The sequence below is a fragment of the Cygnus olor genome, chromosome Z, assembly GCF_009769625.2.
Source record: "Cygnus olor isolate bCygOlo1 chromosome Z, bCygOlo1.pri.v2, whole genome shotgun sequence".
NCBI lineage: Eukaryota > Metazoa > Chordata > Aves > Anseriformes > Anatidae > Cygnus > Cygnus olor.
In genome coordinates this window covers 24,215,255-24,233,918 of record NC_049198.1, presented here as the reverse complement: position 1 = coordinate 24,233,918, position 18,664 = coordinate 24,215,255, and the positions used below count along the sequence as shown (strand labels likewise).

Below are 18,664 nucleotides of genomic sequence, written 5' to 3'. Positions count from 1 at the left end.
ACCCAAAACCAATAGCTACCCAGTAATTTCTTACACCCTGATGTGGTCCCACCATAGGAAGAATGTCTGGAGAATAGGTGATAGGACCTGCAATTGTGTTTATGATGTCTGCTTGCTTCAGAACTGGGACCATTTCCATAGCAGCCTCAATGTGTTCCATTATTCTGTCTAAATCAGACTCAAAAAGTTCTTTTCCAAAACCTGCACAAATATTTGACTCATTATATACCTGTTAAATACACTGAAAATACTTACATTTTAATCACAGTTATGCAATCTAAATACATAAAATTTATACGGAATTTATCAGTTAGTATGTTCAAGCATATACTATCCTACCCAAGAAAAACGATGTGCATAAAACCTTAGTTACTTGCAGGATCAAGTTTACTGTCACTGCAGTTACACTGTCTTTTACACATATTTGTTTAACCCTAAGGTCACAAAAATTCAACAATGAAGTAGAAAGGAAGCGGAGAAACACAGAAACTTCATCTGTGTTAACAAGACCCATTTATTTTTCTCAATATGGCAACAATTTGAGGAGGGAAACAAAGATATTGCCTGTGTCAGCTTATTTCTTCCATGGCACTTTGTGAATTCCTGGATACATTTCATCCTTCAGCCTGTGCTCTAAGAATTACTGAACATGACTCTGTAGAAGGACTTGACACTAGTGGAGACAAAAAGCTTACTAAGCTAAGACAGTGCAATCCACAGCCCAACAATATTAATTAATTTGTTCTTCCTTAAGAAACACTTTCTGTTGTTGTTGGTTTTTTTTGCTTGTTTTTTTTTTGTTTGTTTTTGGTTGGTTGGTTTTTCTTTTTAAACATCATGACCATTCACTTAAGATGAATTTCTGTGAAAAATTGAATGTAAAACTGGAGCCTAGGTATAGCACAGTACTTATTTTTATAATCATCAGTATGTCAAGGTTGGTATTTTTCTGTACAAAAATTCTATACATACCTACAGCTCATTTGTACTTATATCTGAGCACGGCATTTTGTCTAAGCCATTCCTTTGCTGTATCTGTGTTCCTTTTTGACAACTACATTGTCTCCAAGGGAACAGCGAAAAATTCAAAGCCCTTGCCAGTATGTTGGAGAGAACTGTAGCTTAAAAAAAATTAAAACCTATTCAAATGCAAAAACATATATTTAGTGACTGGATTTAATCACTACACACTGACACCTGTTCAAAGAGTAAGATAATACTATGTTGTAGATGTATACTTTGTGCCTATTTCAAATAGCCTTTTTTATATTACTTTTTTATTTCTATTTGCTTGGAACATTAGAGGTCACAGCTACTCTTTGAAAAAAGTTTTGCACTGCAATCCTGCATTGCACGTGTTTTCTATTTTCCAATATATAAGGCAATGTGACATGGTGGGATTTATACATATTAAGATATAAGATAGTGCTTATCGAGTTTGAAGATTTAATGTACTTAATTACCTGGTGGGACTCCATTTGTTACCCAAGAGTCCTGCAGCTTCATCTTCTTTTCACTTTCATACGGACCAAATAAAAGACCATCTCTTTCCTGTCTTAGGTAATATGACCCTTCTAAGTCACGAATCACAGGTAATTCTCTTCTTAGGGCTTTCACTTCAGGGATGGTTGATGTCACAACATACTGATGGTGGACAGGTATAAGAGGGTGCTCCAGGCCAATCATCTGGCCTATTTCACGAGCCCAGAAGCCTACAGAAGACAACAAACAACACACTAACATTCAAAGATTTTCCTTTCAATTAATGGAAAATAACAGTAAAACATTTTCAAGAAGCACTGTGCTTTGTGGAATGTGACAAAGAATTTTTTTACACACTTTCACTTTTAAAATTATTTTTCATACTATCCAGCATCATTTTCACTCCATAATTTCATGCTCTTGTTCCTAATTATGCTACCATAAATTACTCTAGTTTACAGTTATTCAAAAATGTAACTGGAAAAATATGAATTAGGGTTTTAAAAGTTCAGAAAGGAATTTAATGATCAGTTCCACAAACCCCACAGTTCATTTCAGTAAACTAGGACTGCAATGCACAAAAATCAAAAACACAAGCAGAATAAATTAGTTCATCTATAGGTGTTATCCTAGGCTCTTACTATCAACCAAAAGAGCTAGTGTGCTTTCCCAAACTGTAGTCAAGTGCTAACACAGCAAGGCAGTACTTTCAGCTGGTTAATCCCCAAAATTCGTTTCCCTCCTTTTTCACATGCATCACGTAACTTGTATTACTTATGCCTTTCATGTATTAATCAATTCACTATGATGTTCCTATTGGCAAGTAGTTAGCGCACTCTCCCATAGGTGTCCAATTAAAAGTTCTGATACAGGCTGTGATCAGAAACAGTAAGAACCAATTTCCCTGCCCCTGAAGCCTGCTCAAGGTCTTTCATGTAAACTCCTAAGCATACATTAAAGAAGGACTAATTCTTCTCTGTTAAAGTCCTTCCAGACTAGCTGCTTGCACCTGGTAAGACGTATTCACTTAGTGATGTATCAGTGTCAAAGCCAAGGAGTAGAAGCTATTTATCTCTGCCAGGCTTATTAGTTAGGGCTTTGCATCATGGCTCAAGTCTGCTGTGAGATTGGAGTGTATAGATGAGAGAATCCAGCAGATACAATTGACTGTGATGGCAGCTGCTCTTAGAGATTGGAATACTCTTTAACATCACTCTCCTGATTCTTTGTAAGAAGGAATGTAGGTCTCAGAAGTAGGAATGAAGGGGGTAAATCCAACAGAGCAGGAATTTCAGGGGAATCTGTGGGGTCAGGAGTAAGGATTGGGAGAAGGCAATATGGAAGATGAGGAAGAGGTAGGAGGGCCTTTCAAAGAAAAGGCTACATGCTGTATGCCACCCAGGAAAAGGAGGCAGTTCAGCCGGGTTCCTGTGTAATTGGCTAACTCCCAACTTCATGAAAAACTATCTCCAGCAAGGTTTCCCACTTAACACAGCTGTCTCTTCTCCTGGGACCTACACACAAGGATGCCCAGCTTAACATGCAATTTTTCTTCCTTTTTGCTGCTTACTTGGCTTCAGACCCAGATGTTCCTACCTCTCTCTTCAATTCTACCTTTTCCAAGAACTGGCTAAATTTTAGCTCTCAGGGCCCCGAGGGCACTAACAGGTCTCAACAGTCCTGAGCAGCCCCATTGGGACTTTCACCCACACACCTCCCCATGGGGCCTGAAGCCCCATTTCTGCTCAGCTCAGGGACATCAGTACCAGTCTGAGCTGGTTTCATCGGAGGAGTGCTTGTTTACAGCTCTGTCACAACCATGCCCGTGCCTGGCCATGGACCTCATTGATCCAGACCCTGATCCGTGGACTACTTCCCAGCTTGGCCTCACCCCAGACTCATCACCGTGGACCTGCCTGTTGATCACTGGGCAGTGTCTGACCCTGGTTACTGTCACCAGACCTGCTCTCGACCTGCCTTGTCTGCAGGCTGGATTTGTCACTATGGCTGCCTGTGCCTCTTCCCCACAAAGCAGCCTGGAAATCTGGACTCTGGGTGGATGCCAAATGCCAAATGCCTGCCCAACTCCCTCCCTCACGCCATTTAGAACAGAGCCCCGGCTGGCAAGGCCCGTGCCCTACCAGCCCTGTTACCACTCCTGGCACCTTCTCCCACAGAGAGTACCCAGCCAGTGCTGCTAGCTGACATTGACTTGGGAATACAGCCTCTCACCTCTGGCATGGCCTAACGCCAGAGTGATTGGAAAAGATGAGTTGGGCTGTGCTGGCTTGGAGCTATTCCCTGCAAACAAGCGAGCCCCTGGGGCTAACACCCACATATATAAAAAAAAAATAATAATCCAAGGACAAGGTTTTCTGTGGTAAATCAGCTGACAATTGCTAACAGACAGGCAAAGCAAGGGAGAATGAAACCAAGGATCATGACAGAGAGACTTGGTTAATTAAAAGCCCCTGCCCAGTAAATGGTAAAAAACAGTTGTACTGCATTTATCATATATAAGACTTTGCTTCTTAACTGAATCCTCAATACTTGGAGGAGACTCACTGACAGAATAGTTGTTATGTTGGTCAAATTAGCTGAGGGAAGATCATGCAGCATACAGTGATTCAAAAAATCTCTTAAAACTACTGAAACCTGATTTATGCTCCCTTATATACAGAACAATCGAAAAATGCTAATGAAGTTGAATTTCTAGCACATCTTCAAGGGCTTCCTTAATTAAACATGACAAATACACATTTGAATTTAAGCATAGGCTAAGGGGACCTGGAGTTGACCATTAAGAAAAAAAAAAAAAGAATTTATGAATGCAATGAATGTATTTACTCTCATTTGCTAGCCATTCATGTACAGTGTCCCGCTTCTACCAAGTCCAGGCCATTGACTAGTCAACTATAATTACTGTTTAGGGAACTTCTTTTGATTTGTGTATTTCCATGTCACCTCCAAAGAAGACTACTTTAAGGTAAGGTCAGTTAATGATCCATACAGGAGAAAAGAAGGTGAAGTAGCAAAAAAATCCACAAAATTTAGTATCATACACTGTTTTTCTGCCAAAATTTTTTAGACTCAAAAGAGATATTTGGAAAAGAAATAATACTCCAGAAATGCACTCTGAATAATTTCACTATTTTTCTTACATGTTAAAACAGAATTAGTGGGAAAACATTAAAGTAAAAATATTCAAGCTCCTCAGAGAAAATAAAAATGGCAGACAATTTTAGATCTTTGAAACTTATTTTTTTTCTTCCAAAATAATATGAAGTTTCTTAACCATTAAGTTTCCAGAAGTATATCACAAACACAGCTGATTTTAAACTGCTGTTGAATTAAAAGCAAATACTTTAGGCGTGCTCAAAATCAAATTTAAATGCCATAATTCTAAAAAATATATATTCATACATAGGCTAAATGCTCATTTAATTGGTTAGAATAACAACAGCTGGCATTTACTAAATGAAATATATCATAGTTTCTTTTTTTAAAGTTTTTGAACCATGTGCAAAAGCCATTACAAACTCAAAAATGACAAAAGAAAGAATATGTTCTCTAAAACAAAATTCTAATTGGAAGCAGATGTCAAGTCCTATCACACAGAAGAGATAAATTAAAGCATGAATTATATCTCAAGGACATTTATAAAGATAGAATTGTAGAGATTGCAAACATCTGATGCTGAAATATTTACTGGTGGTATTACTGAGCATAACTGTTGAACTATGTAATCTGACTATCTCTTGTGTTTTAAAAGAAGAGAAAATATTCCATCACTACATATATATAAATGGTTGTATACTAATTGTGTACAGGCCTGCACGTGTGCATACGTATGCACGTGCATATTGTATAAATAAACTACATTCACTTTTTGTTTTGCAGAATTTAATCAATCTTTATATTATAAATAGGCTGAAAAACACTCTAGCTGGCTCAATACCAGTTAATTTACGTCAGGGATTATTTATTAGGCATCTGCTTTCTTCTAAAATGGAAATCTCACATAAGGAACAGCTAAAGATTGGTTGAAACTAGTTTGTTCCAGTTCCACTGCAGATGTCGGTTGGGGGATGAGGGAGGAAGAGAGAATGTGGAGAGCCTTCTGATATATTCTTCTCTACTCATATTGCAACATGAGCCTAAAATATGAGCTCTGAATTATACCAGTCATGATCTGTAGTGGAATGAGGCAAGGCTGAGAAGAATGAATGTTAGCTGAGGGAACATTTATAAAATATATTGGTTATACGGTATTAATTTCACATCCCTAGCCAGAATGTTAAGCAACATGTGCTTCAAATGTTCATTTTGGCTGAACAGTTAGCCATGTATTGTTAGTTTAATAAGTTATTAAATCAAAAAAAAAAAAAAAAAGCACTATGAAGATTTCATAAGGGCTCATTCTGATTTTTACAAATAGACTTTGAAAAGCAATTACTGAAAAACTCTGCCTAGTGTCTACTTGATACATAAGCCAAAGAAAGACAATTACACTACAAAAATAAATAAATAAATACATAAATTACATCTGTGACACTTTGTACATATGATGTAGTTTCAGTATTTTGGAATAATAAGTACCTACAAGTTTGAGGCCTAAATAAGAGGTCTAAATGCCAAAAGAAAACCCTGCCTCTCCATGCCATAATCTTGAATTGTTTCCAGACTAATAAATCCATCCTGTGTAACAAATGACACAAGTATCCTATTAGTAAGAGAGCTTGTGATTTTTTGTCTGAATGCTGTCCCATAATTCATGTCCAAAAGCCATAAACTGTGAGTCCATACGCAATCTAAATATTGATGTCTTTCATCTTCTAAGTGCTTGACTTTTTGGTCTAAATAAAATTATTTTTTTGGTTTCCCGGTCTGTGTCATTGCTTGCTTTCTAACAAGCATACTGAACTCCTTACCTAGTCCTCTTTCTCTCCAAAATGTTGTTATGTTGCACTACATTGACATCATGACAGCTCGTGAGTGTGCAGAGAACCTCAAGGTGAACTTTTCAGACCCCTGTTATTTTAGCAAGGCTGATAGCCATAGCAGGTGATCACATGTACGTGGGAGGTATATGATGAGAAAGCACACTTTTCAGTGTGTTTCACAGTCTTTACTGAAAGCCTAGAATGATCTAACACAGGGCTCTCTGCATTCCAGACATGGAAAGAAAGGTCACCCAGTACATACCATTTTTCTGTCCAGAGCACAACCTTTTTATCCCATTCCCTCCAAACTTCTCTCTGTGCCAATCTTCTCTCTCCCCCAACCCTGCTTTTCCTGTACCTGCTTTTTATCTCAGTCTCAAGCTCTTTTTCAATCACTCTTTTACAATACTTTTTCATCTAGTTGTCTCTCTCCACGTGCAAGTCAGCTTTCCTCTTTTGTCAAATCCTGTCCCATGTGCCTTATCTTCCTTCCAATCTACTCACATTCACCTTCCCCTTGCTTGTCTGACAGTCTTCCATCCTCAGACAGCTCAGAAAGCCTCAATTTTCCAGTTCCAGTTTCACCCACAACCAGTCCTCAAATATCCTTCCTAATCTTTTTGTCCAGAAAAGCTCCAGTTCCCATAATGAAACATCAGATCCTTTTCAGCTATGTTCCTCCACAGTGTCATCCCCACGGTTGCTATCACCACAGTCCTTCCCAGTCTGAGCTTCCTTATTCAGTAAGTCCTCTAGCACTTAAGTTCTCCACTTGCTGCCAGTGCTCCCAGCATCTTTCCCAAGCACTTTCCCAGCACTCTCCCACTCTATTCTTCTTCCAGTCCAACTCTCTCATATTTCCAACTACCAGCCATGGTTATTCTACCACCAACAAGAACAGTACCTCTCTCAGTCAACTTCTTCATTTTATCTGCCTTGCATTAGAGACATGCTTTTTTGTTTTGTTTTTCCACAGCACATATGTAGAAAGGAATTAAAAGGATTATATATCCCAGTTCTAAGTTCAGAAAAAGTCTCCTGGAGTCATCACACCTCCCAGCTGAGACCTGATTATTCACTGGGATGGGATGTATGAAAGACTATTTCAAAAACACAGATACAATTCAGTTTGAGGCTGTCAGTGTCTGCAAAAATTTTATCCAAATGGTAAATATTCGGAAAATATTCAAACAACTGAAAACAGAAAGTCTTCTGCTAGGAACCATTAGGCACACTCCATGTGGGAGGTGCCAATGGTCTCACCAGTACTGTGATTTTCTGTAATTTGTATAAAGCAGCATAAAAATAAGTGAAGTTTGGTTTGAATACTGCTTCCTAGACCTACCAACTCATTTGGGAAAACAAAATCAAATCCTGTTGGAAAGATTTCTGAGGCAGAAACATCAGTTTAGCTTCTTTAACAAAACGAGGAATAAGACTGCATATGTAAATACAACTTCCTTTGAGTTAGGAAATTTTTATTATGTGGAAAAATGTATTATTAAACAGAATGTATGTTTAAAATTCTAATCAAATAACAAAAATCTGCTCTTTCAATGATATGTGGAGAGTTAATTCTTAGAGAAGATAATACTGAAATAGGCAAAGTTATCTTATTGGCTGCAAACCCTCAGTCTCTGAAAAAAAACAACAACAACAACAAAAAAAACAGTGAGGATATTTCTAGTTCATTTGTACATCCCATATCCCTTCCTAAGTAGCTCTCGTAATATTTTAGAGGACCACATTCACAGACAGTAACCTGTCTCTTCTACACCACTTACTGCAGACAAGTAAGGGTCTATTCTGCTTCTGAAATCTAACAAGACAGCCTAACTAGTAACTGCTGGAGACAAGCCAGAAAGTAATATCATTAATGCCTAGTCAAGGACATTTATCTGAAGAGCTAAATTTTCACAATACTATAAAGTAATAAGCACGGAGTATATTTTACCACAAACCAAATATTCAAAAACGTATACTTATTCCTGTAAACCACACAAATCTGCACAGATCCTCAGTGTCACCTAGTTTGTAAATCAGAATAGTATGCAATTGATGATATTAAATCCTACCTGCAGTGTTCACAATTCTCTTTGCTTGAATTACTCCAAGTGGAGTTTCAACTTCCCATGTCCCATCTGATTGGGGGTTCAGATTAGTCACTTGGACTGGGTAATTCAGTTGGGCACCATATTTTCTGGCTCCTGCAGCCAAGGCCATTGTGAGAGAGTAGGGATCAATATGACCATCTCCAGGGTTATACAGGCCAGCTAAAACCTATGTGGAGGTAAAATCACACAAAATGAAAGAAACTAAAATTTATCAAAGTCAACTAATTTTGTTTCAAAAATGATTTATTTCTTGAATGTGATGTATTTCTTGAGTAAACCTTAAGGAGTCAAATCAAAACAAATTTTGAAAACATAGCACATTATAAAGGCTACAGCTAACAACTTAACAGTGGTCCTAAGGAAGCAAAATTCCTCAGTTCTCAGATGTAATTAAAAGTTTTCAGTGCCTTAATATTATAGCATACAGTATTCACTAAAATGCACAAGTGATTTTAGTTTATATAATTTTCCACTGAAATACGAGAATTTTTCATACCATTTGTATAAATGGAACAGGATCTAAATACCGGGTAGACCAACATTTAAATGCAATGGAAGTTGTTCCATAAAATTATTTTTTTTACCATATCCATGTTCAATAAGGGGAACAGCTCTTGTACTTTCTCAGGAGTAATTAGGTACTGCTCTGTTGGGTGCCAACCAGCTCGAGTCATTTGGTATTTGAATTCATCTACCCTAGTAGGGGTTGAAGCAATTCTGATGCTGCCAGGCTGATGAAACCCCACAGCCTAAAACAAAGAGAAAAAATGAAATACTGTAAGAACTTTTACTTATCTCCCTAAATGCATGCTCCTATGCTATGGGAAGTCCACAGGAATTTTGCCATTAAAATGACTGGAAAAAGACTCAGTGTAAGTTAGGTGCCTTTGGAGGAGCAGGACTGAGATGAAAACTCCTAGAGTTAATTGGCTTCCCAAGTAAATACATGCTATCTTCAAAAGAATTGTAAAAAGTTTTTATTGAATGTCATATTTTTATTAAGATTTGATTAATATCTGAATTTATGAACTCACTTTCAAACCTATAATCAGATACATCTGAAAATAAATATGTAATAATTTGTATTAAAGTTTATCACCTACATAATTTGCTATTGAGAGGCAGCAGAATAAACTTAACAGACGAAGCATCTCTATTGACAAAATGAACAACCCCCCTCCTTTTTTGTCTTTTTAATAAAGCAGAAATCCTTATACAGCTAAACACTGAATGCTCACTTTCAGGTATACATAATGTATTTTATCTTTTCTCTGTTAATTAACAGGACATTAATAGGGTTGTATAAGTCTTTTATCAGAACTCACAATGATAATTTGCTGCAGTGTTTTATCTTGCTGTAGTTAAGAGCAGCAGAATGAAGAAAAAAGCACATTGTGACAATTATCAAGTTAGTACTGCAAGAATCATGGAGGTTCTGCTGCAGTCTGAAGCAAGCAGAGCATAGTAAATGAAATCTATGTGGCTGAATGTTGCCAGATAAGGAAGACAACTCCTGTGTTTCTCTGCATACCCATTCCCTAAATCACTAAATAAAAACATGTCTCTGAAGGGGATGGGAAGAATTACAGCAATCTTCTCAAGTACAGACCATCATATCATATGAAATTATAAGCAGACAAGTTTAAAGCAGGAATGTATCATAATCAATCCATTCATTCCAGATCCTTGATGCTATTTTAACTCCTAGAGCAAGATAAAGTTGCAGACTCTCAGTCTGCTGAACTTCTGAGATGTTTGATGAAAACAATCTTCTTAAACTTTAAAGAGATCTGAGAAACTATCTAAAACATTTACTGATTAAACACAAGACTTCAGTATAGTTATGCAGGCAGAATATATTTCAATATAAGGAAAGCCTTATGATAACCCTGAACGAACACATACACCCTGTCAACTCTTTTATGAGACTATTCGTAAGATTGATTTGAATTAATACTTAGAAAGTTAAGGAGATTACCTGCCCAGTCTCTTCTTCCAGCTTTTCATAGAGTTTGATGCTGTAAGCATGGATTTTCTTCAAGTTTATTCCAGGATGAAAGTAGGTAGTTAAACCAGCCTCAAATAAGAAATAAGAACAACACAAAAATACAATTAGAAACAGAGTGTTGTCTCTCCCACCTTCCAACTGTCATTCAAAAGTGAACCGTTGAGATACTATAAGGAAAAGCAACACATGTATAGAGCCAAGTGCTACAAAAATAAAAGCAAAATTCTTTCCCTAGTTATGGCATTCTTCTCTCTGCATATGTTTTTCCACCTGTCTTTTCTCATCAAATCTGTCAGCTCATGATACTCTTGCAGTTGTCCTCTCCTATGGTTTCCTTTCTTCCTTAAATTATGCAGTTGTCTGTTCCAAATCTTTTGGAAGAGACACGCAACTTAGTCCTCGATCAACTGCAGCCTCTGCAATTGCTGAAGTAGCTTAAGAAATTAGTGTATGAATTTTGCACATCATTTTGCTAGGCTTGATTTTAGAAAGCAGATGAGCCCTTTTGGGTTCATGCAACTGTAATATCAAGAAGCTACTACAGACTTTTCTGTATTTAAGGAAACTATTCACCTCCCAATACTACAGACAGCTTCATCAATATAATGACATTCATAAGTGCAGATATTAAGCACTTGAAGGAAGTTTAATTCTTACAGACTTAATTTAAGAGTTTAAGTCTTACAGAAGTTAGGTTACATGTCTTCATATCTCCAGAATTTGACATCTCACTAAAGCCCTTCTTCGAAATGAGATAACAGCACTGAAAAATTACATTAGATTTTCAGGCTAAGTAACTACATTGATTTAAATATTTTTATAGAGAGACAAGTTTGCTAACTAAAAAAAAGCTTATTCATACCTAATGTTTGTTTTAATTAAGAACCCAATTTATATATAATAGCTTCATTTACTTACATAGATGTAATAGAACAAATGTACAGTACAAGATTTTTGAAAACAGTTAAGGGAACTAGACACCCGAGTTCACCTTTGAGTTCACTGCCATTGTGAGATAAAAAAAGTAGAGAATCTAAAGGTGAAAAGTAACACACATAGTAGAATTTTGATAGTTTCCTTCTAAGTTGCCTACTAAGCATATACATAAACTACCCTTGATTTTCACTCGTCAAATTGGCTCTGTGCAACAAATACATAATTTTAAGGCCCTAACTTTTAAAGCTAACTTAATAAATGTATATATATGAACAAAAAAAGTAAGATTTAGTGGTCTATAAATATAGGTTCTGATTCAATCTAGTTTAATTTTGCTAAGAACCTATTAAACATTACTCTTCTCTGTAATTAACAATACTCTTCTCTATAATTAACAACATATATTGTATGCATTACACATTCTCATTTTCTGAAACAATAGCCTGTTGTGGCTCATCTTTCTAGTTGCACCTTCACATTTTAGACCCATTTTTTCCTTCAGATAAAATTAGCTTCAAATTGCACTTAGCAAGTTGTTTCCACTCAAATGCCATGGCCCTCCAAAAAAAAAAAAAAAATAATAATAATAATTCCTAAGTCACTCACTGCCTGAGATGACAAATACTCAATCTCTTCAGAGTATAAGTGTCTGGCATTAGTGACTGCACAGCTTTATGCATGGTGTCAAAGTTTTTCCTACTTTTCTTCATGTGGATTTTATCTTCCTGATACCTTAAAGCTTATATACAATATCATAGCATACCAAATGAGTGAAATGACATATTTTTCATTTGTGATGGTATTTTATTCATAAATTTGGCTCTGGTTCCCTCAGTATGTTTAGTATTGTTCATTACCCAAATGTTTTAAGTTTAAAAGGTGATCATGAAAATCTGGAGGAGAAAAAAATATCCACTGAGGGCAACATTAAATGCAAAGCAAGCCCCCTGGATTCAGGAAGTCCCTGAGATAGAAAAATAATCTGGAAAAAATATTGTTTGTCCTTTTCTTATTATCATATTGTATCATCATCATATCATCCAGAGACTGGATATTTGACAATGTGTGCATTTGACCTCATTTATTACATGTGGTTTTATGCTGTTGTGAACACTTGTATTTTATTTTCCTCAGACTAAAACCCAAGGCTGCTTCAGTAAAGAATTTGTAATTAAAAGTTGCTTGTTTTCTAAAAAAATAAGTCCCAAAGGCCTTTTTGCTATGTATAAAGAATAAAGAAATAAATTAGGCATTGAAGTGTTCACATTTCTTCAGCCATTTACAATAGTCTATGGGTAATTCATTTACTTGTGCCTGGAAATCATGCCATCACATATTATTTCTACTGTCCTCTTTCATTTATGTAAACATTTTCTGGTTGGTCTTTTGTTATTTTTCCAAATGTAGCAATATATTTTCCAGATGTAAGGAAATTCCATTTTAGCAACCACTGTTAGTGAAGTCATCTCAACCAAAAGAAGCATTAATCACCTACAAGTTGGCTATAAAACCATATAAATTCAAGCGCATTTAATTGCAATAATTAAATCAAACCTCTGATATTTTTTAAATAAAGAAAAAAAAAATTCTAAATACATTTAGTGCACTTTGGCTTCTCATGAAGAATGTTTCTGATTTCAGAAGTGTAATTAGGAGACAAATATAACCTGACTTGACTATATCAAAATTAAAGTAATAGAAACACAGAATAATTTAGACTGAATGGGGACTTCTTGAGGTCCATATCTATGCTCATGCTTTAAGCAGGGTCAGCTACGAGATCAAACCAGGTTGCCCCGGGTTTTCTTCAATCTGGAAAATCTCCAAGGACAGTGACTGCACTATCTCTATGGATAAATATTCCGATACTTTGCATTTGTCCTTGTTAAATTTCATGAAGTTTTCCTCATTCCATCCCTCCAGTCTGTCTGGGTCCCTCAACATGGCAACCCTGACTTCTGCTGCACTGACTGGTTCCCACAGTTTGGTGTCAACTGCAAACTTGACAAGCATGCACTTTGTCACCTTCTCCAGATTATTGATAAGGATATTAAACAAGATGGGTCCAAGGACAGACCCCCTGTGACGCTCCACATGTTTCCAACATTTGGGTGGGGTAAGATCCATTAACCACTACTCTCTTAGCCCAAACATCCAAGCAGAATTTTTTTTTACCTATCTAGCTCTCCCACCATACAGACCATAACATCTTAAGTTAAACACATGAATATTATGGGAGACAGTGTCTCAAGTATTGCTGAAGTCCAGGTAAGTGACATCAGCTGCTCTCCCCTTGTCCACAAATTCAGTCAATTTTAACATAGAAAGCAACTGTGTTTGGTCAGGTATTTTTTATGCTTGGCAAATCTATGCCAACTGTTCCAAATTACTTTCTTCTTTATGAGCTCAGATATGATCTGAAATTCACTCCATGATTTTTCCAGGAACCAAAGAAAGGCTAGCTGGCCTTTAGCTCTGCTGATCATCCCTTTGGATTTTTATAAAGATGGGTATTCCCCAGCTCCACAGTAGTTCAAAAATGATAAAACAGCAGCCTTGCAATGCCATCAGCAGCATTCTTAGATTCAGCCCATCTGCTCCAACGTGTTTGTGAGTCAAGTGCTCCTAACCCCCGACTTGATGATACCTGTCCACTGCTGGTAGTTCCTCTACTCCTTGAACTCTTCGTCTAAGCACGGAGGTGTGTGAAACTTTGTCAGTGAAAACTGGCAAAGAAGGCATTGAGTACTTCAGCCTTATCAGTGTCCACTGTGGCTGAATCACCACCTCATTCAGCAGCAGTCCCACATTTTCCTTGTTCAGCATTTTACTGCTAATGTAGGAGCAGAAGGCCTTGTTGGCTTGTTGTTCCTTGTGAGTTTTAACTCCAGTTGGGCTTTAGCTATTCTAACATTCCCTTTGCATGCCCATGCAGTTTTTCTAAATTACCTCTTTGCAGCTTCTTCCTGCTTCCAATTCCTCTAACTCTGCCATGAGCTTTCTGTTTAGCCTAGTTAGCCTCCCAGGACATCCACCTCTTGTCCTGAATTTCAGGGTGGACTGTTCTTTTGTACGAAGAAGATTTGCCCTTGATTTTGCTCTATTTTTGTGAGACAGATGTTGTTGTTGTATATGAACTTGAGCTGGGGAAATAATTTTCTGTAGAATGGCCACTATGCTATGAAAATTGACAAAGACTTTAAAGCATTTTTATAGATGAAATTTTTTATATTTTGAAATTTTCATGTGTTCTTTTCCTTCTATTCCAATCTGTTTCAGATTTTATATTTACTTTACTATTAAACTAGCTTTCTGGAGGAAATGGCATTAACACTGATACTACCTACATTCAGTCTTATTTCAAGTTTGAATGAGCCTTAACAAGTTTTTGTTTGTCTTGTGTTGTGATTTATTAACCATCAGCAGCAAAATCAACTGAATGTTGCGTGAAACAGTATTACATAATAATGATACATTACACATTTTCTTAGAAAACACCTTGTCGAAAAATAACTACACAAAAAAAACAAACTATTTGCTGAGTGAGTTATATATGCATTGTTCAGTCCTTAGAACGTCAGTGAGATTGCAAATGATTTGACTCGCAGTATACTAGAACCCTGCAAGTTCATGAGGTCTAAGTCCTGACCTAGTTTACATACAAATAATAATCACTACTTTGTCATGGTTAGATGGCATAAAAAATGAGCAGCACTTACTTTCTTATTTATATCTGCTCATTATTTCTCGTTATTCTCATAGCTAATACAAAAATGTGCATGGTTTCTGTCCTGTTTTCATTTCAATAAAATGAGAGTCAGAGAAATTCATCTCAGACCTCAGAAGTGGAAGTTTTAACAGCAACACTAACAAGAATATGATCTATATAAAATGTGATCCTGGGTGCTGGCAGGACTTACTGGACTGTGAAAGAGGGAAAATCTGGTACAGTACAGCAATATCTGAACCAGGCTTTTTCAAACTGTGTGGCTGCAGGCAATATACTATGTGCTATACGACAAGCGAACTATATGTGTAATTTTCATCTGTACCTAGTATTATATGCCTGTGAAGAGACCACTGATAAATGCACAGTACCTACTGCAATAAAGAATTGACAGTCACAATTCTGATCTTTTTCATCATGTGAAACAGACAACAATTTTTTCATCTTCAGACACACCACTCTAATATGGAATTCAATGAAGAGCATTAGCATACCATGTATTTTATTTAACAGTTATCCATTTTTAACCTGTCTCATAACTAGGTGTCTTTCTGTGTTCATCACCCCACACTGCTGCAGCACGTACTACAAGGCAGCCCTCTGAGTAGCCTGGTACAGGCATCTTCTCTACTGTGGTTCCTCCCTGTCTTTACAACAGAGTTCCTCACATGGTGCTCCATCACTGCGTTCACTAAAACTGAACGGGCAAAAATAATGAAGGAGAGGTTGCTTTTACATAGTTAGGAGCAATAAGCTAGAGTGAGAGAGCATATCGACAAAACATTAGAAACAAATTCCCCCATTCATGATTTTGGTTTCATATTAAATGAGGGGATTTTGATTATTTTTTTACACACATATTGTTCTGTATATGCATTGGGTAGATAGAACCCAGTCTGTGACTCTTTTATGTTTAAGTCAAATTATTTCTCTGAACATTCCATAATTGCGATTCATTACACAAGATGCATGATCTGACACTTACTATATACCATGTTGCATTCTGAACTGCATCAGCTGAGGTATGATTGTCTAAAAGAAGTGAAATTACTGATTTTGTTTTTCCTAACTTGATACAGTGTGTTTTCTTCTGTTTTGTTTGTTGAAAAGCAAGTACAATAAACATGCTTATACATTTCAGGCAGTTATTATTTTTTTAAATATTTTTTACTAACATCCTCTTTTAAGGCTCCAAAACCACAAAGTGTCTGCCCTATAATATTTCAAACTTGAGGCTTTCTCCTCTAGGAAGAGTGTAAGAATATAAATGGAACACAATGCGAGTCATCCTCCTTACTTTGTTCCTAAAAGTTGCTCAGATATTCTAGTTGTAAGCACTGCATAAATGCTCTATTGTATTAACAGAGTTGTCCCAGAGACAGCAAGCTGTTGCTTTTATATGCGCTTTTATTACTACACACAGGGATCACTTTCTCCTAACTCCATGTGAGCGTAGATGGAAATGAATGGAAAAAGCATCTATTATTGTGGCAAGCTTTATTTTATTTCATTACACTACCTACTCCAGACATTGACACATACAAAATATGTAGTTACATACATGCATGCTATGCACCACTATATCCATGTGATTAGCATTATTATAGGAGGTGTCCCCAGCTGTCATTATTACATGTATGTCTTTTTAGTTCTTTTCCTTAGACTATAGACAAACAGTCAGCCTTACAAAACAACAGTGTACAATTGTCGGCTTTGCTCCTCCAAGACTTTTTGCAGTGTCAACAACGGTAGGAAAGAAAGCTCTTGTCTCTAATAAGAAACAATTTCTGAGACAATGATGTTCTCTGAGAACTGGACATTGATGATGGTCCTTAATCACCTCTCTTTCAGGATAATGCATATATAAAAAACAATTAAGCATAAAATAATGCCAATTTACAAATTTCTGGGTTTTTTTGCATGGTATTATAACCACTTCCAGTGATAAAGTCTGCAGTATAAACTAGATTACTTATGACATTATAACTTGTTTTTAAAAAAAATCCAGGCTGAACTAAATTTTAAAGTCTAAGTCCACTTAGCTGCCAAAAACATATAATAATATTAACAGTTATCTTCCAGTAATTTCAAAATACAATATTTGTCCCAACTTCTACAAATGAGGAAAGTATACTATGGATAGCTGAACCAACTTTTCAAAACTCACACAGCAGGTCTATACAGAGCTCAGTGCTAAAGTTTGCATCTATAAAATAATCAAGACAATCTCTGGAAAGCCAGGGAATATAAGGGTAATGAAACTTCCACCACCGTTAGATAAACTGTTGTTAATCTGAGAGATTAACAAAATGTTCCTTACTGCATGCCAAGTAGATCCTGCAGTGAGCTCAGATTTTTCCAGCAGAATGACATCCTTCAAGCCAGCCTTAGCCAAGTGATAGGCTAGGCTCACACCGACACAGCCACCTCCAATGATTACTGTGTCTGCTTTGTCTTTCCGCAAGGAAGGAGATGGATTTTCTTTCCTGGGAAAAAAGATAACAATTACAGACAGTTTCAGAAAGACAGTTACACATTTGTCCATCTTCATTGTTTTCAGCTCCAATCATTACGTAACTTGGTCCCTGCTTGGGAGTCTAACTTAGAAAGTAACCTGTTCACTCTTATCTTCTTTTAAAGTAAATGCTCCTAAAGGGTTTTATACATACACAGGACTAATAAAAACTGCAAAGCAAGTTTGCTTCCACTCACAGCTTTAAATCTTTGCTATTTGTCCCATTTACCCTTATATGTAGTCTTGTTTCAAATGAGAACCTGTACCCCTGTAACAATGCCAAGATCTGGCTTTTCAGAAGTGCGAGTGTAACACAACACTGTCTTTTAAGAATGACTACTTAGTAAAGCTCATTAACACATCTTTAAAGCGATATGTCAGCGTTCACCAACAGTGAAAATTAATATTTATTTTCAAGTTCTGTATATCTTAACGTGTTCTATTTTGCTTAAGTCAAAGCATTATGGAGACAGGTTTTTCTCAATGGCTTGCTTACATCTGCTACAACGCGGTTTCAAAACTACTGTAAGCCAGCACAACTCAGGGCTGTTACCCCGGGCAGCCCATTCGCTTCCATCTTGTGTGACCCTCCCCCCGTCGGCCGTCCCTTCCACAGAGGGCCGAGCGGCAAGCCAAGATCAGGAAATGTATCAGGATAAACAGCCAAATTAAAACCGGCCATTTTTTTGGGTGAGCGGGGCAAAGTCAGACCTTTTACTGCAGCAGAATACTGTGAAACTACAGTACCTGTCCTTTCGGGACAGCTAATCAACACTCATTTAATTTTATCTTCCCCCTCCTTCTACGCAGCTTTTTGCTGTTTGCTTTCTCAGCTTCTCCGGCAGAAAGCGATAATGTGTAACTAACTGATCCTTCACCCGTCTGCGCTCAGAAATCCGAGCTGCTAGCTGCATGCATGACGATGCACATGACAAAATG

At 36.9% G+C, this 18,664-nt stretch overlaps 1 protein-coding gene across 1 annotated transcript in view; it reads right to left on the bottom strand.

The window, feature by feature from the left end:
• Positions 1-18,664, bottom strand: part of DMGDH (dimethylglycine dehydrogenase) — a 50,522-nt gene that overhangs the window by 31,336 nt on the left and 522 nt on the right. The window contains exons 2-7 of the mRNA XM_040541605.1: positions 17,531-17,696; positions 10,518-10,616; positions 9,124-9,288; positions 8,501-8,705; positions 1,464-1,712; positions 3-201 (exon numbers count right to left, since the gene is read on the bottom strand). Coding sequence (XP_040397539.1) covers positions 3-201; positions 1,464-1,712; positions 8,501-8,705; positions 9,124-9,288; positions 10,518-10,616; positions 17,531-17,696 — 1,083 coding nt within the window. The remainder of the gene's footprint in view (positions 1-2; positions 202-1,463; positions 1,713-8,500; positions 8,706-9,123; positions 9,289-10,517; positions 10,617-17,530; positions 17,697-18,664) is intronic.